The sequence below is a fragment of the Mesocricetus auratus genome, unplaced genomic scaffold (assembly GCF_017639785.1).
Source record: "Mesocricetus auratus isolate SY011 unplaced genomic scaffold, BCM_Maur_2.0 Super-Scaffold_100676, whole genome shotgun sequence".
NCBI classification, from domain to species: domain Eukaryota; kingdom Metazoa; phylum Chordata; class Mammalia; order Rodentia; family Cricetidae; genus Mesocricetus; species Mesocricetus auratus.
The window spans coordinates 108,694,415-108,719,290 of NW_024429266.1; the positions used below are offsets into that span (position 1 = coordinate 108,694,415).

The 24,876-nt window shown below is 44.2% G+C and overlaps 1 protein-coding gene across 2 annotated transcripts in view; it reads left to right on the forward strand.

The window, feature by feature from the left end:
- Dpp6 (dipeptidyl peptidase like 6) overlaps nucleotides 1–24,876 on the forward strand; it is an 890,647-nt gene that overhangs the window by 83,188 nt on the left and 782,583 nt on the right. Inside the window, exon 1 of one of the 2 annotated variants that reach the window (XM_013123748.3) lies at nucleotides 1,556–2,253. The exons of the other annotated variant lie outside the window; for it this stretch is intronic. Coding sequence (XP_012979202.1) covers nucleotides 2,203–2,253 — 51 coding nt within the window. The 5' untranslated portion in view covers nucleotides 1,556–2,202. Of the gene's footprint in view, nucleotides 1–1,555; nucleotides 2,254–24,876 lie in introns of those variants that run through there. 2 annotated transcript variants of the gene reach the window in all.

Consider the following 24,876-nt stretch of genomic DNA (forward strand, 5'->3'; position numbering starts at 1 on the left):
AAACAGGAAGTTGAGAGCTCCCATCTTCAGATGCAGGCAGAGAGTGAAGCAGAAGTACTGTAGAAGCTTTTAATGCCAAAGGCCCTCCCCGCAATGACACACTCCCCCAGCAAGGCTCTACCACCTAAACTTCCCCCAACAGGACCACCAGCTGGGGAGTTATCATTCAGTTGCCCAAAACTATGGGTATTTCTCATTCAACCCAGCTAGTGGTAACCTGAGTCTTCCATGGCTTGAAGTTTATGCCTATCCCAGATTCACATCCCCATGCCATAACCCCGGAGGAAATGAGTGAAAGCAGTGGTCAGAAGGGAGTGAGGCAAGAGAAAAGAATCCCAAAGAGTGGGATTGATGTCCTTACAGAGGCCCCAGAAAGCCACCTCGCTCCTCCAGCCACTCAGGACACCCCGAGGCTTTATGGGACCACAGGAAGCCCACCCACTCTAGGGGGACACCTAAAATTGGGGAAAAGACTTATCCTAGGCCTCTGGCTCTGGGAGAGAGGGTTATTTCTCTGCTGGCCACTACAGCAAGATACTACAAGCAGAAATACACTCTCCCAGACAGGAGAAATTATTTCCAGAAGAGACCATACTTGTAGTGTAGACAGGCATACTTCACAGGCTGCTTTCCAAGTGTTTGTCCTCCGTTTATCTCCTCCGTTCATCTCTGTAGACCAGATCTGCAGTCCACCCCTGTCTATGAACTACCACAGACTTGGAGCGTGTGTGGCTATGCTCCACACACACACTATATTGTACACATACATTGTATAGGAATCATCTTAAGCCACTTCTGAGTTCTAGCCTCCTGTGTCTTTTCTTACAAAAGATTTTTATTTGTTTGTTTGCTTTGTTTTGTGTGAATTTTAAAAAGACTGAGGGAAGTTTCCAAAATCCTTATCGGACTGGCGTCCGCCATTGCCCTTCCCTGGCAGGCGAGGGCGCGCTTCACACACCTCCCCAAGCCTGTTTTCAACTGGATTTTGGAGTGTGTCTGTGAAAGAATGTGCCAGCCTTCTGCAGGCACACTCTGGAGCTCCCTGCTGTGTGGGATAATGCTGAAGAAACCGTGGTAGTTGTGAATGATCCTGGGAACTCTCTGGGTAGGCGATCCTGGTATCCAGACTTGGCCACCCTGAGAGAAAGCTGAAGAAACAGAAGTGGGTTTGAAGTACCCCTGGACTGTACTTTGGGAAGAGAGTGCTGGCCTGGGAGATCGTGCTGAAGAAACAAACTGTGGCTGTTCGGAGGAATGGGGGGGGCAGTGACTAGTGTGGGGTAGCAGTCGCCAAGATGGGGTTCTAAGGACCCAGCACATGACTCTATAGTGTACAGTCATCACTGCCAAGGCCACTGACTCAAAGGCACCCTCGTGCAACCATGGAGACATCACGTGTGTCTCATAGTAACCCGAAACCACATTATTTATCAGCTGCGGCACAGGCTCCTCCCACTTGCTCCTAGCTCCTCCGCCAGACTCTTAGCAAACGTGTGGAGTCTGGTTCCCTGCGCCACTGCTCTCTGCTCTGTTGGACTGGTGGCTGGCTGCTCATCCCTCCTAACAGCGGCTGGCTCCACCCACAGAGATCACCCAGGAGCCTGTTTGTAGTCATCCTCTTGTTGTCCATCCCCCTGGCAGCTAAGCTCGCTGAAGTGTGCTGCAGCCAGTGGCTTCCAGGTCCTGCTCAGCAGAGGCTGAGGCCAACACGCGCACGCGTGTACACACACACTTGTGGGTGTCACCGCCCTTGGGGACCTGCGACGCCAGCCAAGCATCCCCGCCCAGAGTCCTGGAGTGCACAAGGCACTTGCCACACCGCTGTCACTCATAGCGTGTTGAGAGTCAGCTCTGAGGACACACGCCTTTGCTCACAGGCAGCCACGTCCTCGCTCCGCAGCTCCCGGCTTGCTTTTTTTCACAAGCCGCACCCCCAGCGCCTGGCTCCTGGTTCCACTTTCCTGTCAGTTGATTTCAGTGGGATCTACCTGGAAACCCAGAGGGACAAGAAAACTGGACCGTGGCAGAATTGTGGGGTTTTTTGTTTGGTTTTGGTTTTTGTGTTTTGTTTTTGTTTTTTTTTTTAAAAACGCCAACTCCACCCAGTAATTACAGATTCGGTCCTCACTTGGGTCCCCACCAGAACAATGGATTAAGTTACTCTTCTCTGGGCCAGAAGTCAGATTCAAGACGTGGGACAAAATGAAGGAAAAGGCAATGATCAAGACTGCTAAGATGCAGGGCAACGTGATGGTGAGTGCTGCAGCTCGCAGGGTGGGAATCCACATTGAGAAGCAATGTGTTGGGGGGCAGACCTCAGGAGTCCTGAATTTCCCGGGAAGTCTGGAAGTCGGAGACCTGGTTGGTGTTCACACATTGCTGGCCTTCCCACTGGAACCTGAGGGTGTGAATGATCCAGCATTTGCTTGCAAATGGGAAGTTGGTGGTTTGGTGGTTGCTGTCTTATTGGCATGTGGCTTTGTTGCTTTGGGTACAGCCTGCTCTCTTGCCTGAGTCTGCTGAGTTCCAAATACATCCCCAGGGCTGTTCTGAGGCAAGCGCAGAGAAGGGAGGTTGCTTCAGACAGGAAGTGCCCCTGGGCCCTAATACCCTCCCCAGTCTCCTGGGTACAAGTCAGGGCTAAGACCTGTGGGGTTTCAGCCTTCCATATACTCACTGGGCCAATATGTGTGCACCTCTGCCCTGGATGCGAGCACCACATCCACAGCTGCCAGACGTGCAGATGTTCCCCGGGTTTGGGAAAGATGATTGTCCCAAGGATGATTGATGCTAAGGTGGAGTGGGGGGATTGTAAATGCCTCTAAAGGATGGGAGACCTCTGGGGATGCCCAGAACCTCAGGGCTGTGGACCAAGGGGCATCTTGGCAGTGACAACTTTGTTAGCTTGAGGACCACTGCCCTGCCTTCTCAGCAAGATGACCCCAGCCTGCTGTGACTGGCTTGTCTGACATCAGTACCCTTGCTGGTGGTGCCAGTGGCCTGAGGCATGGACCCAGAGGTCAGAGTGCAGGATTCTCCTGGTAAGAACAGGGAGGCTGCTGTCTAGTCTAGTGGATTCTGTGTGTAGGTTTGCTTGGGTGATGTTTTAGTGCTTGAGGTGTTGATATAGGATAAGAGCCCCTTGTGTTACCCTGTGGGTTTTTTGTTTTTTTTTTTTTTGCTTTTTGTATGAAAAGCAAAGAAGGATTACCATGCTACTTAGGAACAATCAGCAAACAATGGAAGAATGTTTATCTAGCAAGGTCTGGAGTTGTTTACAAAAGTGCCTTGAGTCTGGGGTATGCTGGTGGGAAGGTATGCTTAGAGAACCAGTCTTCCCAACTTAAAGTCTCTGTTTCAATGAAGAGAGACAAGAAGAGAGAATGTGTTCTGGTTGTAAAAAGTCCCCTACCTTCAGCAAGGCACCTGTTGCCTAGAACAAGGAAAGCTGCGGGCTTAGTTCAGAACCTGGCTTTAGGACAGGAAGAGCGGCATGTAAGAACTGTGATGACATAAATCCCACTCCATGAGCCCTCATTCAGCACCTCTTCTTGGTCTGCCTGACTTAGTTGCCTGTTTGTGAAAATATATATGCTTTCCTGATTACTTCACCCTTCCTCTGGTCTGTTACAATAAACAGCATAATTTTGCATAAAAACGTCCTAAGTGTGTATTAAGTATACCCACTGTATAATGGCCACCCATACCATGGTCCCTTTCCATGCCATAGCATGCCAATAGAACCCAAGCATTTCGATAGACGTGGATGAACTTTAGTTATGGTAATAACATGTTATCAGTAGTCATAGAAATCCAATATCAAATGAGTATTTCTGGCCATAGCTGGTATGGTATGCTGTAGTAAGGAGATATCTTTATACTGTATCTCTGAAAAACCTGTGAAGTCCTCTCCACTCTCTTCCTCTCGAAGGCTAAACGGCTTGCTCATCATGTATCTTGCTTGCTCTTTGGATATGGTTACCATGTGACACCTATACCCATCTTCCTTGTCCCCCTCCCAGCCGTGGATATTACTGTCGTTAGAGCCAGGTGAACTGAGCCCGGGGGATTCTGCAGCAACCGGAGTTTTATCCATCATCTGTTGAATTGAGAGTAAAATAGATGTGAGCTCACTGTACTTTTAAATGCTCCATCAACTCTTAAGTCTTAGATAAGTAAGAGTCTGGTTGGAGCTCATTTGAATATCGCGCTCCCACTAAGTCTCTGCGGCTCCCATCAAATGACACTTGCACACTTGCTCCACAAATTCAGGGCTTGTAGATTTCTAATTTTTCATCAGCTGCCTGGGAAGGCTTGTTGACCACAGCCTCTTCTGATGTGGATGACTGGCATTTCTTGGCACTCCAGCCTTGATTGGAATTTAGGTGATATTTAACATTCACTGTGAGGACTGCGTGATGTATGCTTGGTTCTGACAGGTGAGCGGTCGGACATCTCACTGCCTCAGAAAGCAGCAGAGTGCCTCCCAGTGAGCGGCTTCAGGGCATCCACATGCTCACAGAGTCAGGCAAACCAAGCCTGAGCGCTGTGTGCTTTAAGCTGATTTTGTGAGCAGAGATAGAGAGACAGAGCACACTCGACCCTGCACAGTGGTTTAGGGAACGCTGAACCCAGTCAGTGTACTGGATGCCTCTTCAGCCAGCTCTTCCCACACATGGCTCTATGTGTAACCCACCTCCAAAGCTTACAGATCCATGTATCACCAGGAGCCCCGCAAAGACTAGGCACCAATCCCCGCCTGGCTCTGTCCACACCATGTAGCCTAGTTGGACTCATGCTTACCACAGATTGTAGTACCTATACATTGTTTTAGAAGTTCAATTGCAGTTGCATGGCTTAGAGAAGGCAAGTGTGTTGTTATGCTCCCTGGTCTTATTTTGTTCTCATCAGTGAGTAATAAGAAATGACACAGCCACAGCTTCCCTTTCTTTTTTTTCCCGCTTTTTTTTCTTTTTTGAGACAGGGTTCATCTGTGGCTTTGGAGGCTGTCCTGGAACTAGCTCTTGTAGACCAGGCTGGTCTCGAACTCACAGAGATCCTCCTGCCTCTGCCTCCCAAGTGCTGGAATTACAGGTGTTCGCCACCACCGCCCGCAGACATCTATTTCACAAACTATGAATGTTCTGCATGTTAGCAGATTAACCCTTCACTTCCCATGTCATACACTATGAGAGAAATCAAGATGTTTCATTCTCATGCAGCAAAACACTATTTTTTAAAGAAACACTATTTTTATGAAGTCTTTCCTTGAAACATCTTAGGTCCTCAACATTTTCAATCCGGTGTACCTTTATTTCTGATGTGTTGCTATTCCACTAATGTTCAGTGGTTTCTCTTCTTGGAGTAGGTCCAATGGGAAGTTTTACCATATGAAGGCCATTGCTTCATGTTAAATCTTCCTGCTCTGTGCCTATGAGCTTTACCCTAATGCTGAGTTGCTGGGTAAATGTTGGTTCAGAAGCAAGTCTAGGGGCTTGCTCTGGTCTTCAATGCCTGTCTTAGTGGATTCTCAAGTGTGTGACAGGAGAGCAGGGGATGTGTTTCTTCAGTTCCCAGAGGTATGCACGATACCTAGATCCTTGAGAATCTCATGGCCAATTAACAATGGCTCTAAAGAAAGCTGTGGCCTGGGAAAAGTCTTAGCACAGAGAAAACTAAACTTTCCCTTGTGGCTTCTAGAACCCAGTTTGTGTCCTTTGTCACTGGCTGAGTGTTCCTGTGACACCGTGAGTCCAGAAACTCCTCATATGCATTGTTTTCCCCCTTCCTGTTTTGGGTAATGCTCCTGGAACAGAACTGTCCAAAGTCAGGGTTTTCTTTCTCTCAGGCTCATGGATTCCAGTGACTGTGGGTACAGTGAACAGGGTCTTTGAGGTTTTTAGGCCACACCATTCTGTGAACCCCTCCCTGCTTGGGAGATGAATTATAGGGGTGTAGCTTCTATCGGATAAAGGGCTCTTCTGTCCCAGAGAGCTTAATGGCAATCTTTCCACTGCCTCCCATTACTTGGAGACATGAAACTCCTCACACCAGATATTAACACAGGCATTGCTATTTAGTGTTTGAAGATGATGTATCTTCTGAAAATAGGTCCAGGTTTCTGAGCATCCTTCCTGTGTGCCAATCATGGAGACTCAGGTTGATTTCCCATTTCCTGCCTCTACAGCATCTCTCCCTAGCATTTTCCTTCTTGGGACTCTTCCTAAAATACAGCTTACTATCTGTGAATGAAAGCCAGCTAGATTATTAGTCCATACCACACATAGTTTCCCAGGAGCAGGAACATCTTAACTTTATAAACAAGTAAAAATGTACAAAATTGGGGGTGGGGCCACGTATCAGTTGTGAATCGATTGCTGTGTAAGCGTGCAAGCATGACATGAGTCCAGCACCCATGTCAAAAGCAGGGTGGACACACCATTGGAATAGCAGCCTTGAGAAGTAGAGACAGAGGGATCCTAGCCATGCAATCCAGGCTAATTGATAAGCTCCAGGAACTAGTGAGAGACCCTGTTTCAACAAAGTAGAAGGACCTGAGGTGGACTCAGTAAGTTGACTTTCACAAACACATGCGCATGAGCGTGCACACACACACATACACACACACACCACTCACACATGTGTTCACGAATGTTGGTAAAAATTAGCACAAAAAATTCTGAAAGCCATTAACAGTCAGCTTAGTATTCTTCTTAAGTTGTCTTAGGTAGAACTTCGGAGGAGAGGGCTGGCCTGTCTTCTCCACAGCCTAAGCAGGCCTTTAGTTCATGTGGCCTCTGGGTCTCCATGTTTGCTAAATTAGTCACTTGCTGCCCAAAGCCGCTCTCCTTTCTGGAACGTGTTATGCACACCCACCACCCTGTTCTATAGCAGTTCACCATTACTGTTTGAGGTCAGTTATAACCAAGAGGAGTGGTACACTGTGGGATTTTACAGCCATCTCCAGGGCTGCTCATCTGGGGGCATCTGCCAATCAAAAGATTAGGAGAACTTTCTGGAAAGCCATTCTGGAAAGACTGAGCTTGACAGCAAAGCTCAGTGCTCTGTTGTATGGAAACACCCCTTTGACTTCTCATGGGTTGGGTAGCCTGAGAAAAGTCTCCATACACATTTTTGTCCTACAATCAAAGAGCTTTCTTGTACACCTCACATATACCCAATGCATGATGCTCACACATCCCTGGAATAGACTGTGCTCACTCTGTCAGGCACAGCTGCAGATCTGCTGGGTAAAAGACACTGTGGATGCCATCACTTTGATTGCTTGACTTTCCGGCTATTAAATAAAAATAACAACACTGTGATAAGACAGGGGTGCCAAGGACGTTCCTGTTTCCAGTCGAGTGTTACTCATCTGTGAAAATCAAAGGGCGCTGCTGATATGCTGGGCTGGCTACGGAGTCAGGTTGGCACTGCACCAGCTGCATTGACTGCAGTTGCTGTGGGCATGACCAGAGCGAGAAGCTGGCACTGGCGGTGTCTTCACTGGAATTGCAGCTATGAATGAGGGATTTTCCCTCTCTCCTCACATCTACCCTGACTAGAAAAGACTATCTTTCAGGAAACGGGAAACTTACTTCAAATACTTGTTATTGTCTGATGTTGTTTATATATGAGGAACATGTGGTGAAACTTCCCAGCCATGAACCCACAGAAACCAAACCAACAATCGCATGTACCTTCCTTCCTGCAAAGCACCTTGATTGTGTACTAGGTTCTCAGTGCTGAGGCAAAAGGAAATTTATCACATATAAGAATAATTCTTTGTAGCTCAAGATCTATTCTGAAATTCTCTCTTTCCTAATCATGTAGAGAAACACATGCAGTCCAGAAGATGGACAAGGCTCTGGGGAGCTTATGAGTGGGGAGGTTATGAATGCGGAGTTTATGAATGGGGAGCTTGAGTGGGGAGGTTATGAGTGGGGAGGTTATGAGTGGGGAGATTATGAGGGGGAGATTATGAGGGGGAGATTATGAGAGGGATATTATGAGGAGGGAGATTATGAGGGGGAGATTATGAGGAGGGAGATTATGAGGGGGAGATTATGAGGGGGAGATTATGAGGGGGAGATTATGAGGGGGAGATTATGAGGAGGGAGATTATGAGGGGGAGATTATGAGTAGGGAGATTATGAGGGGGAGATTATGAGGGGGATATTATGAGGAGGGAGATTATGAGGGGGAGATTATGAGGGGGAGATTATGAGGGGGAGATTATGAGTGGGGAGATTATGAGTGGGAGATTATGAGTGGGGAGATTATGAGGGGGAGATTATGAGTAGGGAGATTATGAGGGGGAGATTATGAGGGGGAGATTATGAGTAGGGAGATTATGAGTGGGAGATTATGAGGGGGAGCTTATGAGGGGGAGCTTATGAGGGGGAGTTTATGAGTGGGGAGATTATGAGGGGGAGATTATGAGTGGGGAGATTATGAGTGGGGAGATTACGAGGGGGAGATTATGAGGGGGAGATTATGAGGGGGAGATTATGAGGGGGGAGGTTATGAGTGGGGAGCTTGCTTATGAATGGTGAGCTTATGAGTGGGGAGCTTATGACCCACTTCTCCCTGGCTCTGCCTTTGCAGCATCTCCAGGCTCTTCTGCAACAGCTGCAGGCATGGACATTTCTGCCTTTGCTGACACCATCTGCTTGTTAGAATCTTCTAGCAGGGAAGAAAGAAGACCTTCCTCAGCTCAAAGCAATAGGAGGAAATGAAAACTCACTGTTAGTTACTTGTCTCTTGCTGTGACAAAAAAAATGCAATGCAAGCATGCAGGTATTTTGGCTCACAGTTCTGGGGGATAAAGCCTGCCATTGTGGGGAGCAGCTCTGACTGCGAGAGTAGGAAGTAGTTGATTACATTATGTTTCCAGGTAGGAATCTAGAAGATGCTCTGCTGGCATCTTCTTCCTCTTTTGTAGTTCACCCAGCCAAGCTTTGTGTGGATCTTCCCTCCTTAGTTGAACCTCTTTGGAAACATATGCAGAGGTGTGTTTCCTGAGTGACTCCAAATCCACTCAGACTGACAGTGAAGACCGACCATTGCCTAAGAACAACCACTGCCTACACTGCAGTGAGATACCTCATCCATGGAGAAAGGTTTCTTGGGACTTTTATCCAGATACCTGTAGAAAACAAAGTGCTGTAAGACTTCTGTCCTCATTGCAAGGTCAGTCCAGTCTGCACTCTGGAGTTGTAGAGAATATTTCTCTGGCCAAATGGAATTTTACAAAAAACGCATCAAGCAATTCAACTTCATTAACATAACTAGAAAAAGTAAAATTGAAATCACAATGAGAAAACATCCAGTGAAGTCTGTTGTTTTAAAAAGATTTCTAGAACTGGATTTTGGTGTGGATGTTTAGCAAGGAGAACCCTGTGCATAGCTGTTGGGAAGGGGTATTAAAACTTGGAAACTTAAGAGTAAGTTGAAGGTTGAGGATATACTTACTATCTAGACATCTAACTTCTGAGTATTTCTCAAGAAAATTCCTGGCAGATGTTCCCCCAATGAGAGATTTGAAGAATGCTTGTGATAGGAATGTTTTTTAGTGACCTTGAGCCTGAACTGGTTGACCCTTTTCCCAAAAGAGAGGATATATAAATACATTAGTATTTATGTAGTAGAATACTATACAGCAAAAAATTAGTGGCATTCAAAACGCATGGAGTCATTATCAAACAAACTTGTACAAAAGAAGGCAGGTTTGAAAGAATATAATGTTTGAAAAGCATGGACTCTATGTCTTAGACAGGCTAAGCTTCAACTGAACTCTCATCCTTGCTTACCTGCTGCATCTGCCCCATCCTGTAGGCCATTTTCTTACAGACACCCTTCAGATCACTCCTGTAATAAGCTACAACACAAAAGCCACCCTCTCAGACCCACAGGACCTCCAATATATGCAGTGTACACAGGGCAGTGGATTGTTCTATGGAGCTGGGAACTATGGGCCATGCAGCCTTTCTTTAAGTCACCAAAGCATCGCCCTGCCTGGGTAGGTGCTGGTAAGTTTGGTGGCTCTGGACCAATAGCTGTTGTAATAAACGAATGTTTAACTTAAAAAAAAGAAAAGCATGGACTCAGGGGTGGAAAGAAAAGGAGGAAGGCAGAGTGTCAGGGAACACTCATTTCTGGGCAAGATGGTCTTGCATCCTTGAACTCACAGCAGCTATAATTACCTGTATACACACTGCACAAGATTGGAACCACAGATATCCTCTCATGAAGGGAAGAAGGCTCACTTGGCACACCCATCTCTGAGGGTTTACTAAGATTAATATTCACTAGGGCATGGGGTAGACATTTTCTTATGTGTTGTTGTAAAGGGAAGCTTTTTCCTTGAGTGAAGCCTTTCTGCCAGCCTGGTTCTAGAGCCACATCAGTTCCAAATAAACACACAGGAGGCTATATTAATTATGAAGCTGTTGGCCTTGCTTGTTTCTTACTGGCTAGCTCTGACTTAAGTAATTAGCCTATAATTGTTAATCTAAGTATTTCTCTTACCGGAGAATAGTTCCTGGCTTCCTACCCCATGGCGTTACATCTTGACTCCCCGTCTTTCTCCTTCCCAGAGTCCTCCTGGACTCCTAGTCCCACCTATCTAGATTCCTATTGGCCAGGAGTGCCTTATTGACAAATGCACAGAACTTCCCCCCAACATCTCCTCTTTTCTGTTTAAACAAAAAGAAAGGTCTTAACTTTAACATAGTCAAATTGTATATAACAGAACAGTTATCAAGTAAGAACACAGTTACAATATTTTGTCAACATTTAGCAAGATTTAAAGAAAATATCATCCATCCCATTCTTGTGAGTCCAAAGTCCTATATGTAGCTTATCTTTTATCATAACTAAGGAAAACTATAATTATAACTATTTGTCTTCAACTCCATCAAAGACCACAGAAGGATAATATATAAACACTAGGATTGACAGAGACATGGACTCAGAGGTGGAAAGAAAAGGAGGAAGGCAGAGTGTCAGGGAACACTCATTTCTGGGCAAGATGGTCCTTGTATACAGGTAATTACAGCTATAATTACCTATATACACACTGCACAAGATTGGAACCACAGATATTCTCTCATGGAGGGAAGAAGGCTCACTTGGCACACCCATCTCTGAGGGTTTACTAAGGTTAATATTCACTAGGGCATGGGGTAGACATTTTCTTATGTGTTGTAGTCACTAGTGAGCTATCTATGATCCTGTAAACAACCCTTAACCTTTACCCCTATAAGTAACCCCAATAAAATTTATTGTGTCAAAAACAAACAACAACAACAGAAATAACAGAAAGAAAGAAAAACAGATATGAAAATGGAAGGCATAAGAAAAATGGGCACCTTTGGGAAGAGGAAAGGAGGGGTAGGGACAAGAGAGGGTAAGGATGTGATTAAATGTTTATTGAATACATGTGTTTTAGGTAATGTTCTGTTTCTGTGAGGCAATGTTATGATCAAGGCAACCCTTTAAAATGGGATCATTTAATTGGGCTCTTGCTTATAGTTTTAGAGGGTTAGTCTCTCATCATCATGGCAGAAAACAGATAGACATGGCACTGGAGCAGTAGTTGCAAATTTTATATCCTGATCCAAAACCCCAGGAAGAGAAGGGCAGGGAGGGAAGAAGAGAGGAAGGGGAGGGAGGAAGGGAGGCTAGGCTTTGGGTGGACTTTTGAAACTTCAAAGCCCACCCCACAGTGATACACCTCCTTCAACAAGAAGGCTACACCTCCTAATCCTTCCCAAACTGTTCCACTAACTGGGGATCAAGTATTCAAATATGTGAGCCTATGGGAGCCATTCTCATTCAAACCATCACAGCATGTATGAAAATGTCCTGAAGGAACACATTACAGTAATTAAATTGCTAATGAAAAGAACAGCAGCAATTTATGAGTGTGCACTTATAAAACTAAAATTTTAAATGCTATTGAAACAGGTATTGGTGTAGTATCTGTTATAGAAGGTGAAATTTTCAAAAAGAAGAAAAGTAAGGAATTATGTATGGTCATGTAAATTATAGTCCTTGCTCAATAGGAGCTGAAGATGCTGGGGTGCAGGGGTCACACATCAGTAGAGAACAGAGAAAATGTTGTGTGACTGTGGGTTTCTATTTCTTCATAGTCTGCTAGGAGAAATTCACATCTTATTTTCAATACTGATAATACTGTGGCATCCATCTCATCTAAGATGCCCTTTTCAGTAGCTTGATGGTACATGGGCTATGAGGCCTTCAAATGCTTTACTTTTCTTAGTGTAACCTTTCCGTCTTCAATTTGGGTGACATAATAGTGTTTACATGGATAGAATTAGGGTGGGAGTTGTCTTTCATTCTGGAGTTTTGTTATGAAGGAAAAATAGGTATTTTTTCTGGGGTTTATTGTTAGCTGTAATTATTTAGACTCAGTCACAACGGCTTTGCATCGAGTCCTTTTCAATACATGTTTAGGAGACATATTGACATGTTATTATGCGAAGTCTAACATTCCCTGTTACAATAACAATACCAAAGAAAGCTAATGCATTCCTAAAGTCTTTGGGACCTAAAACATTCAAAGTGCTCAGAAATGTTCCAGAACCACTATGCAGATACTGGTGGGATGATGGAATTTTCCAGAGTGGTTATGCCTGGAAATGGATTCTGTGATGGATGTGGCAGTACTGGAGTATTGGGAGGTCTCCACAGCTTGGAAGCCATCTCCCATCTAATCTAGTGCAGCATCTGAAATGATGGCCATGGCGGGTAGAAGAAGAAAGCAGAGCAGAATGTGGGAGGGGATGCCATGATCAGTCAACATAGGGCAGCAGAAAAGCTTCCTCTTGTTTTGGAAATATCAGCTTCCATTAGGACAAAGTGAGGTAAATTCAGGAGATGTGCCAGTCAGCTCTCTATAACAATGTCAGAATATCTGAGCTATATCTGCAGCTGTTAAGAAAGAAAGAATTGTTTGGGTCACAATTTCAGAAGTTTTGATCCATTGTTCTTTAGCCCTTCTGATATGAAAAATATCTTGGAAGTGCATCAGGTAGACCAGAATTGTCCATCTCATGGTGGCAGGGAGCAAAGAGGAGGAAGAGTAGAATCAAGAGTCCCCAAGTCTCTTTCAAAAGCACATCCACAATAATGTCACCTTCTTCAACCAGGCCCGCGGCAGTCTGGTTTCTATTGCTATAATAAAATAGTTTGACAAAAAGCAACTTAGGAGAAAAGGGGTTTTTTCTGCAAATTGTTTTTTTTTTCTGTATATCAATGTGGAATGGAATTTTCCATGGAGATTCCTTCTATGGCAGTGGGTTCTCTGTTGGACTTTAGCTTATAATTCCAGTTTACAGTTGATTATTTTGGGGACAACAAGGCAAGGCAGAAATTCAAACAGCATCTTGCATTACATTTATACTTCAGAGAAGAAAGAAAATGAATACAGACATGCTCACTTGCTTGCTTGTGCTCAGAAAGTTTCTTCACTCTTACACAGTTCAGGACCCTTTGCCTAGGGAATGATGCCACTCACCGTGGGTTGGGTCTTACATCAGTTAACATAATGATTAAGGCAATTCTCCACAGACATGCCCACAGTAAAATAAAATGCAGACCATCCCACAATGAGACTCTTCCCAGGTGATTGACAACAACTTCCCGATAGCATCTCAGGCTGGTGACCAAGCCCTCAGCACATGGGCGGTCAGGTGACATTGAAGATTTAATCCATAGTGGTGGAACTGTTTTAGTATCTTTTCAAAGGACAAATTTTAGATTTTTATGGATCCCTACAGGTTTATTTTACAATGAATGTTATTCACAAAAATTTTGTTACATCAACCTATATTTCTCATCCCTTCTTATTTTCTTGAGCTCCTAAATGTTGAACACAAATGGGAGAAACATGTCCAACACTATGGGCTTGACATAGTGTTGGACATGTCAACACTATGAGGAAAGTGTAATTATAACCCAAATCTTATCTCAACTCAGAAATCCTATTTGACTGTGGGAAGGTTCTGGTTTTCTTGTGTAGATCCATCCAGTATTTGAGTGTGGAGATTGTGAAACACACTGACAATGGGCAGATTCACAGGAGAAAATGCGTGTAAGTTTATTGATGTGTAATTCCACAAGAGCCGTACACAATGTGAAGCTTAAAGAGGGGCCAGATGGTCAAGGCTTAAATACTTTCAGAGGATGGTTTTGTAGTAGGAGTGGTAACCAATTTTAAAGGAGGCATAGGGAAAATGAGTGGACCAATGAATGGAATCTACAGTACCCTGGGACAAAGTTTCTTGCTGCCATGGTTGGGTGTGACCCTTGGTCTTTTGTGTGGTATTTTAATGGTATTCTGACAATAAAGCTGGCTTGGAGTCAGAAGACAGAGCTATCCACTAGCTGACGAAAATTAACCATAGAGATCTTGGATTGATGATTGATAGGAGGCAAAAAGTAGTAAGGCAGGATTGAGAGGGAATCTCAAGCCTTTGGGACTGATGAACGGGAGAGGAGGTGACAGGTGGCTTCTCCACTTCTCTTATTATTCAGGTTCTTACCCCAATATCTGACTCCAAATTTTTATTGATTAAGTATAATAAGGTAGATCTATCTCTGCTTTCTTCCTCTGTGGTGTCAGCGAAGTCTTCCTTGGTTAATGGTATTTCAGAAAAGTTTGAAGGCATCTGTGTTCTTGGTATGTCTCATCTTTGGGTCAAGAGAGGTCATTAGGAAAGAAATTCCCTGCATCTGTGGCCCCTCTGGGTTCCCAATCTGAAGTTCAAAGCAGTTTATTGGAAGATATTGTTTTCTGAGTCCTAGCAGGTGCCTTCTGGAATTCCCCTGAGGGATATTTATAGTTGAGCCCATTGAGGAAAGTGTAATTATAACCCAAATCTTATCTCAACTTAGAAATCCTATTTGTAAAGATCATAGAGACAAAGAATACTTTTGGTGTTTGAGTAAGCTTTAGGCAGTGCCCTCATAGGCACTGTGCTCTAAGTTGGCACTGAGAGAAACGCGGCTCCACCATGCCACTGGGCATGTGAAACACATTAAACTCATGTTTCCAAGATACACCCAAACTAGTACTGAGGTAAAATGGCTTGATACCATCATTTGTCATTTCATCCTATACTCATCTGATAGTTAGGACTGGTATCTTATCGTTACACCTGAGGGAAATCCAACTCTCTTATCTCTGTGGTGGGAGGTGGATTTGCATCTTAGTGGAAGGTATCCAAGGACGTTAGGTTAGCCTGTGAACCTGGGAGAGAAGAGAGCTGTCTTCTTTCAAAGTGGGTTCCAAAAATCAGGAGAATGTATTCTTGGACCACAGGCTGACAGAGGTTACCCAACACAACTCCAAAAAGATTCATTCCAAAGAGATGACACAGTGCGAATACATTCTGAGAGATAAATTCTCTAAGAAAAGGAAATGAGGCGTGTCTTTCTCCCACTCCTCAATGAGGAGAGTTAAGCCTCTTGTTTATAATTTATGTCTGTCTCACAAGCGGAACATTAAGGCCAGGACTCCATAGATGCCCAAGTTTACAGACACTGAGCTCCTGAGGTGTCAGTATGGTTTGTCCAGAACTGATCCTGCTGGATGCATTCCTTCTTCTGATGATGGAACAGCAAGAAAACACCCAAGCAGGACACTTGTGGTACGGACTTGTGTACTGTAATCAAAGCATCAGCTGCCACCCAACATTGGGTGGAAGAATTCTGAAGGATAGATTCTCAAGCACTGAGCAAAGGAGGCAAGCAGCCCCCAGGTCAAGTTATTCAGGAGCCTCACTTTAAGGCTGTTATTCATTCAGTGCTAAGATGTGGCAAGCAGGATGCAAAACCTCTGCATACCACTGCTTACTAACCCAGCTAACCCTCTGCATACCACTGCTTACTAAGCCAACTTCTTTCCTGTGTATCTCTGGATATAAGAAATACCTCCAGTCTTCCAATGAGGCTCAAGAATATTGAGTCAGGAAGCTACCTAGGTAGTAAAGAGGAGGCCAGTATCCACCTCAGATATGCAAGGGTGTGTTGTTACTGCTATATTCAAGACCTGACACTTTACCCTATTCAGTAACCATATTTGTCTCCTGTGACACAGGAAAAAGACATTGTCTACCAAGGCTGTTTGTGTTTTCTGAAATTGTCAGCCATTGTATCTGACAAGGCTCCTGGGCCTTGGCTGCCCAGGCAGAGAAGCAAGGATTTTCCCACCCAGGGACCTGAAGTGAAGCTCATCTATGATTCTCCTGTGTGATCTTCAACATGTTACTCTCGAGACAGTCCTGTTTTTAGCATCCTCACTGGTGCACTCCACAAGCAGAGAAGATGGGAAGAGTCCCTCCAGGGCTTGAGTGTGCTTGGGAGGACAGTGGAGGACTGGAGTGGCAATGTGGCACTTGATTCCTCCTCACCCTGACATTTTTCAGAATGATGGAGAGATGGAGGTGACACCTGTGCACTGAGTATTGAACAGTTTATATTCTAGAAAAGTACAAAATGAACACATAAACATAGCCCTGCCCCCACCCCAGGGCCTGCTTTCCAGTACCAGAAACCTAGAGATTGCAGCCGATCATACAGCTAATTGCTTAATGACAAGTCAGATGCATTCTTTCTAGAAAGGAGGCTGATATTTTTATCATTTCAGCATAGACATTGCAGTCTGGGGGTGATTTTTACAACTGAGAAATGTGTTTGAAAGCTCATATGTTCAAGAAAGACATGACAGATGAGAGAACTGTTTCCCCCAAATTGTCAATCCGTGGCAGAACGAGATGTCATAATTAGGAATATTTCTTACAGATGATATAGCTGAACATTTTCAAAAAAAGAATGTCTTAAATGGATTTTAAAGGGGAGTCTGTAATTTTTGACTGTGGTGAGAGACATCTGAGGAGGGACATAAGGGCTCTCGCAATCAGGTGTGAAGATTTGCTTATTAGAAGCTTGAAACACGGAGTGTGTGAAACAAATGGGCAACCTGCAAGTGGGCACCGCACTTGAGATGTAGAAATGGCATAATGATGGGATCTTGGGACCAAATAACAAGGAGCTGAGCTCAAACGAGCCTTGGTGGTGACATGTACACGACACAAAAGCTGGGAAGAGTTACTACTTGCAATTTCTTCGTCAATGGGGTTTATTTTAAGACAGCTAAGGGACTTGTGAGCCCAGCTTTCATGAATATAAACAAAGGTAGAAGGAAAATACCATAGGTTGTGTTTAATTAATATTAGAATCCCACTAGCTGAGAGAGAACCTGACACTCCTGGGGCACACATCCTGATGCTGTGCAGGCCGATGGATTAATAGCTGGAGTCACACTTCTGAGTTCCTGGTAGAAACAGGAAGAGAGAAAGAGATCAGCATATATCAGGACCACAAATAAGGAGAAACTATGTCAAGGAAGGAAATTTGAAGTCAGTTGTGATGCTTAAGGCAGAAGCAATGGTTAATTTTACCTCTCAGCTTGACAGCTCAGGGCCCAGGTAGGTTGCCAAAGATGAGGCATGATGGACACAGTGACGTGTTTTAAGATGAACCTAACTCTTAAATTTGTAGGTTTTCAGCAGAGCAAGTGGTCTAACCTAATGTGAGTGGGTTTCATTGAGTACTTTGAAGGCCTTAAGAGAACAAATGACTTTAGTCCCACCATGAGGGAATGTTGCAGTTGATGCTCTTGGCTTATCCAACTGCAGACTTTGGACTTGACAATTCCCATGACTCCTTGAGCAGATTCCTGGGTGAATCTTCTTCCTGTGGCTGTGGGTCTATGCATGCCTCCCACCCCAAGTTCTGTTTCTCTGGAGAGCTCCACTAATGCACCAGGAGAGCAGAGAAAGGGACAGGCAGTGTGCTGAACACTGACCAGTGGCTATTGCAGAAAGGTGGTCCAGCTCTTTTTGAGCAATGATTTAAACACCCACAGCCCTTAAAAGAGATGACAAGACAATATCAACGATCAAAAACGATGCAATGACATAAAAATGTTTGACTAAAGATCAACACACGAGGGAACAAAGTTCAAACCCAGGTCTGTTTACATAATTCATAGATTACAAGGAGTCATGCTCTTTATTTGATATGTCTGCTGGGTACTAGATTCACAGGGAATTCTAGTAGTTTCTGATCTAACAGTCTGTGTTTCTTGTAACACACACCGTGAAGTGCTGTGGACTGCATGGTGACCATTGCCACTTGACAGAACTCCAACATCACAACATTGCAGACCACACTTCTTTAGCACTTTTTACTTTTATTTGAAATGATTCTCAATATCAATGCCTTTTCCTTTGGGGAATCTCCTGTGTGCTTTGGTAAAGAATAAAAACTGTGCACAACAGTAGCCTCTCTAAATAAAATAATTCTTTTGGAAAATTCCCACCACCATGAAACCAGGAATTCCATTGTGCCCTCCTAATTACACCAAGAACAGGAAAGTTAGAGATTTACGAAGCTCTCCTGATCCCAAGAATGAAATGCCTACAATTCAGATCCAGAGCCTGAGGCCATTAAAGGCAAGAGTTCAGTTAATAAAGGTAGAGGAATTAGAATGGCACAGGATAGTGGGGAAAGAGCAAGACATCAGGACCTTCCCTTTGGGAGTGTTATGAGGGGAACAGGCCTATACGGAAGACTAAGAAACTGTAGTATAGTGTCTGCTCCCCAGAAGAAGTCCTTTCCCAAGGTCAGGCATTTAGACCTTGGGAAGCTTGAGAAAAGTTCCTGCTTGATAAATCAGTCATTCTTATCTCTAGCAAGGGGAATTTGTGGTCTTTCCATTAATACATGGCCGCTGATAACAAGCCACACCCCAGTTCACATGCCCCTTGTCTCCCAGTTAATTCTATGTGCAACTATAGAGTATAAAAGATGTAGTTTTTTTTTTCAATTAAATGCTGCTGGCAGTCATTCTGATTCACCCTTAGATCATGTCCATCTCCTCCTTCTCTGCCCCTCCCATCCACCCACCAACTCCATACATCATCTTTGGGACCTGAATACCCTCTGCCCCATGAAACAGGTCTTAGGCAATGAAGGACTGAGAGAAAAAATTATTTATCCCACTGAGGGCAGAGTGATATGATAGTCTTAATTCAGAGGGGAATACTGCGGGTTTGAAATGGAAAAATCCAGACAGCCAGATACGGGCAAAGCCATGGAAATAGAGATTTGGGGTTTGGTTGTTTTGATACCACTCATTTCAAGATGTGGCTAGAAAATTGCAGATAGCAGTGCATCACAAACAGCCACTAGAAGGGATAAGAGAGGTGATCAGATGGTCTCTGCAATCAGAGGCGGAGACCCTGTGGAAGAGAGGTAGTGTCACCAGGGAAACTGGGGCTCCCTTTCAGCATTCTCAGTGTCATTAATAAACATGCTAAAAATGGGCTCAGAAGGAAGGCCAATGGCGATTCTACTAGGAGTTTAAAGAGAATGGGCAGGTTAGTGGAAATTCCACAGCCACCAGGAAGAGAGATGGAGGAAAGATCGTGCAGGCCTTTTAAGTGGGGAATGGACAGATTATGGAAAGAAAAGAACTTTTCCAAGAGTGGAAGTGGGATAGTGAGCTGAGGAATGAGCCCCAAAAGGCGTCTTCCGCAGTTCCCCTCCCATCCTGTTTGCATTCCGAGGGCTTTGTCCAGTGTATGCTCTGCATGTAGATGACACCAGGGTGAGGAATCACGTCCAGTCTTCCTGTGCTTCTTGCACATGTTTATTTTTATTCAATGTTTTAAGTTCCTATCCCATAATACCAGTAAGAACTTTGTGGGAACTTGATGGGTGATATCCTTAAGTATGCTGTGAAAATACATTTCTCTTACGCTTGATGAATAAAACTGCTTTGGCCAATGGACAGGCAGGGTGTAGCCAGGCATGAAGTATAAGCGGGGCTACCAGAGCACTAGAATGCTGGGAAGAAGAACACAGAGAGTGAGTCGCAGGAGAGATTCCATGTAGCTTCTGGGAAGATAGGACACCGGGACACTCTCTGGTGAGATAGACTATGTGGCGATACATAGATTAATTGAAATTGGTTAATAATTAATAGAGAACAGACAATAAGAAGCCTGAACCATCAGCCAAACAGTTTACAATTAATATAAGCCTCTTGTGTTTATTTGAGACTACATGACTGTGGGACCAGGTGAGACAGAAACTCTTCCTAATTAAGACAACATGTGTCAAATGAATTCAGCAACTTCCATCTCTGAGGATTTCACTGTTGGCTTTCCTATGAACACTGGCATGAAATGAATGACTCTCTGGCCCAAATCTTTTAATGTGTGGATGAAAATATCAGTGGCCACATACACACAAGCCTGTCTATGAAAATGAATTGGGGAGACAAGGAACAGAGACACAGAAGTTAGGGAAAGAAGACAGTAGCTATGTGGGGTTCTACAGGGGCAATGGACAACTTCAGCTGCTGGGAATCCAGATCAGGCAGGATTTAACAAAACTTCCTCTTCCTGGTCTTGCTTAGGGTCATAGACAACATGCCCTTTGGCATCTCCATAGTAAGAGTTGAAGAGAGCTCTCTCAGATTCCTGCTGTTGTAAGACATAATGTAGATTTCATAGTGCGACTCCATCCAGCGGCTGCACAGACCCATCTTCTTACCCCTCAGTCCCTCAAGAATTCCATCAGGTCTGTTCAGCCTCAGCTAATTTTATACCTGCTATTCCTTCACCATGATGCTCTTTCTTTCTGGAATGTTCTTCTATTTATACTTTCAGGCTCAAATCATTCTCCATATGTTACAACCAACCTTATTGTCACAACCCCTCTTTAGCCATGTATTAACCATGTTTTTCTTGAAATTATAAGCTCTATTGACTCAGTAGATTGCTTCACTTTTGTCTATAACTCTAACAGGACATCCACAGATGGAGGTCTTATAACTTCCTGTAGACATTTCATATCCATGTCTGCCCATAGGCACTTAGCCTAACCCTAGATGAAATCAACAAATGTTGACTGGTGGGTTGCTTAAAGTATGGTATCTTTTTTTAACCAAAACCTTTTGGATGCCCACCTGCCTGAGTGATGTTAGAGTACAAATAAGAGAAATTGGGAATGCAGGTGTACACAGATCATCAAGGAAGTCATGAGCTCGTGGTCACCATGTTAACAAAATCATGCCTATGGTATCAGCCTTGGCTCTCATTGGGGGCAAAGTGAAGACTCAAGAACAGTGGCAGTGAGACATGCCTTCTGCACACACGTCACACTGAGGGAGAGAAGTATGTATGCTCCTTCACATCACTGTCACCCATTTGGTGTCAGTGCCACTGTATTTTGATCCTACTTTTTAAATAACCTTCCTGTCCTATCTCTTCTCTTCAGGACACTTAAGTAAGTGCTGTTAGAGTCGCAAAGCACTCACGCAGGCTAATGCCAGGCTCTGTGGCCAATGCCTATACAAGTCCATCACCACTTACCTGAAAACTTGGGGTGAGCTTAGCAATTCAGAACTTTCTGGAGTTTCAGAAACTTGATGCTTTTACTGTATGTTATGCAATACCTCCAAGTGGTGCCTGAAGCACCATTCTGTAAACATTTTTTCCCTGTGTCAAAAGAGCAATAGCTGCCTTAAGTAGACCAAATTCAACTATCCACGGCTTGAGGACAGTTCCAATGATTCTCACTGTCAAAAGCACTTAGGACACACCAAGAATTTGGTTCCCAAATGAGTCTCTAGGAGGCTTATGGACTCCGCAGTTCTGCCTTGCCTGAGCCCTCTCCCTTGCTGTCTGCAAGCCGACCTCACTGAGAGGCTACTTTATACACACTCAGATAAAATGGACAGGCATGGATGTAGAGGATGCAGAGAGGAAGTGGTTCAGGGCCAACAGTGGGGAGATCTGTGAAGCTCGGGGTGGGGCAGAGAGCTAGCCTCCCAAGACAGGTGCACCAGGAGATGAACTTTAGTTGAAGGGCCCCCTCTGCAGAGAGCTTGGATCCTCCCAGCCTTCATCCAAATTCTCTTTCCTATTACATTTCAACTGCCAAAATAGCTCTTTGAATTTGGTGCTTAGAAGGATTTAGAAATGCTAAAAATTGCAACTTTTCCTACAGAGCTATTTGTAAGAGGAAAGCAATGGAGGCCGAGAAGTGGGTTGTTGAGAATAATAGGCTGAGGTTGAAAGGGGAGCAGAAATGAGAATCAGAATTGGGGCAATCTTCTGCATATTGAAATTTCCCAAACTCAATCTTCCCTACAGAGTTTAATTTTTCTAAGGGAGGGAAAATTAAACTTCTCGGATTTTGTTCATACATAGACATACATTCTGCAGTAGGGGTAGTCTGAGCTATAAGAGCGTCCTGGCCAGGCGGTCTGGATGAGGCCCCATTAAACTCTAATCAACCCTTCACAGCAGCTTTGTATGAAGAACAGGAAACCTCAGTACCCCATAACAAGGAGAGTGTCCTTCAGCCTGAGTCTGAGACAGCATTGTGTCTTTTGAAAACCCTTCAGTCAAACCCTCTCGATGACCAAGGTTGGAGTCTCTCATTCATAGGACAGTGCATTCATAGGCATACACATAAACATGGAGCATGCTTGTGAGTTGTCACTCATTCCCATCTTCAAATAATGGGCTTCAGTTGGGCGATGTGGCTCCTCCCACTCTTACCATATCCATTACTTGATTTCAACTAGAAAACTGGAATTAATGTTTTGTCATGAGTCTATAGGCTACACAGAACAACCTTAAAATCAGGAACCTTCCCAGCAAAAGGTGATTTTTCTGTTGTTTCTCCTAGATGGTAAAAATATTCTTATTGATCATTGTTTACTCCTGTTTGAGTTCACTGGTCTAAGAGCTCAGTTTAGTGTGTTTGTGTGCATGCATACAGGCATGTGTGAGTTTATGTGTATGTACATGCACACTTGCATGTATATGTACCTGGATGTATGTCAGTGCCTATGAGTGTGGAGTCTAGAGGTCAACATCATGTCATTCCTTAGGGGCTGTTTACCTGTCTTCTGGGACAGGCCTGGAGTTCAATGGTAGTTTAGGTAGGCTGACCCCAAGACCCCAGGGATTTAATTGTGTAAACGTGTGCCCTCACCCTCCAGCACTGGGATTACAAGATCATACTATCACAGGCAGCCTTTCCCAGGGAGTTCTGGGGGTCAGAATAGGGTTCTCATGATTGCACAGCTGGTACTTGAGCAACCAAGCCATCTGCCAGCCCCATGAGCAACACTTTTGATCAGTACAAAGCCTGTCTGTCTTTCACCTGACAGATGCTCAATATTTGAAGCAGCAAAACTCAAGCCCTCTTAGCACTGCTTTACACGATACAAGATTACTGAACCCAAACTTCAGGGATGTTGTCACAGCTTGCTCTTTTAGATCTGAGAGACATTTATAGCTCTGCAGAAGTAGGGTTGCACCAAGCCTCAGAACCTGGATGGGTGCTTTATATGCATTTCCATTTGAAGAATGACAGGGGAAGTCATTCCTCAAGTGTCCTGGAGGATCTTGTTTGCAATTAACAAATTTGCAGTACCAGAGCTTTGTGCTACAAATGTAAGCTTTTAAAAATGTGTATAAAATGCTATCTGCTTCTCTTATTATCTGAAGAGCTGGAGAAAAGCCCACATTTTATGTGAGTCCTTCCTTCCTTCTTCCTTCTTTCCTTCCTTCTTTTCCTCCTATTCTTCTTCTCCTTCTTCTTACTCTTCTTCTTCTTCTTATCTCAGACTCACAGAGAGCTGCCTGCTCTGGGGATCAAAGGCACACTACCATGTCCAGTTTATCTAAGCCCATTCTCGAGCCAGGAGCTTCCCGCTTCCTTCACCTGCAACATGATACTTATTAGAATTCTTTCTTTGGGAGGAACCCCTTCTTCTGATCACCCAGTATTTTTATGAAGCATGTTCATGTTTTTTCTTTACACCACATGTTTGGCTGTATAGGCTCATTGATTTTAATACATTTACACAGCTACACTGCCGCTACCATCTAGTTCTGTGCTATCACACCTTCAAAAGAAACTTCATTCCACCTCCTAGGCTTTTCTTGAATGTATATCTTCTTGGGGAAAGTTGCTCCTTCTTGCTTTCTACAGTGATTTCTAGATACAGAGGGACTTATGGCTTTTGTTCTTCACTTACGAAGGTGGACATTGCATGCCAGAGGAACCTCTTCTGTGCAGCACTGTCAAGGATACTTGCCTATGTTGTGGCTGCCGCCTCCCTTGTCTCTCCCACACTCATCAGTAATTGGGTCCCAACCCTCACTTTTACTCATAGTTTAAAATTTCATGATATTGTCTAGCTAAAATCACTAACGTTTCCTTTTAGTTTTAATTAATGATGCTGTTTGCTATTTAGCAGTGGAAGCTTTTCTGTCTTACAGGTGCATCTCTTAGAAGGAGCGAATTTATTCTTATAAACTGGCTGGAAAATGTGTCAAGGGGAATGCACTAAAATTAGACTCAAAGTTGGAGACAAGACTCTATAATTTCAATTTTATAGAGTGCAGAAATACACTGCCTTCTCTGTAAAAGGTAATAGGAAAGTTTTATTCCAAAAACGTATCCAAAGTCACTGGTCTAGTAGCGGATAGACAAAGTCAAGTTTTTGGCCCATTTTCTGGCATCCTGAGGGATGACTAAGAATGTAGTGCCTGGAAGTGACTGCCCAGCTTCATGGTGGTGCCAAGCCCAGCCCTCGCTGTCCTTAGAGCCGTACAGCATCGCTCCCTCTCCACGGAGCTAATGATTGTAGAACATCCCACTCACTTTGGAAGCATCAACACCTCAGGCCAGGCTTTGTGGTTCCCTTTTTTTTTCTCACATGAACTTGAGACTGGTAGGAACTAGAAGGCTCAG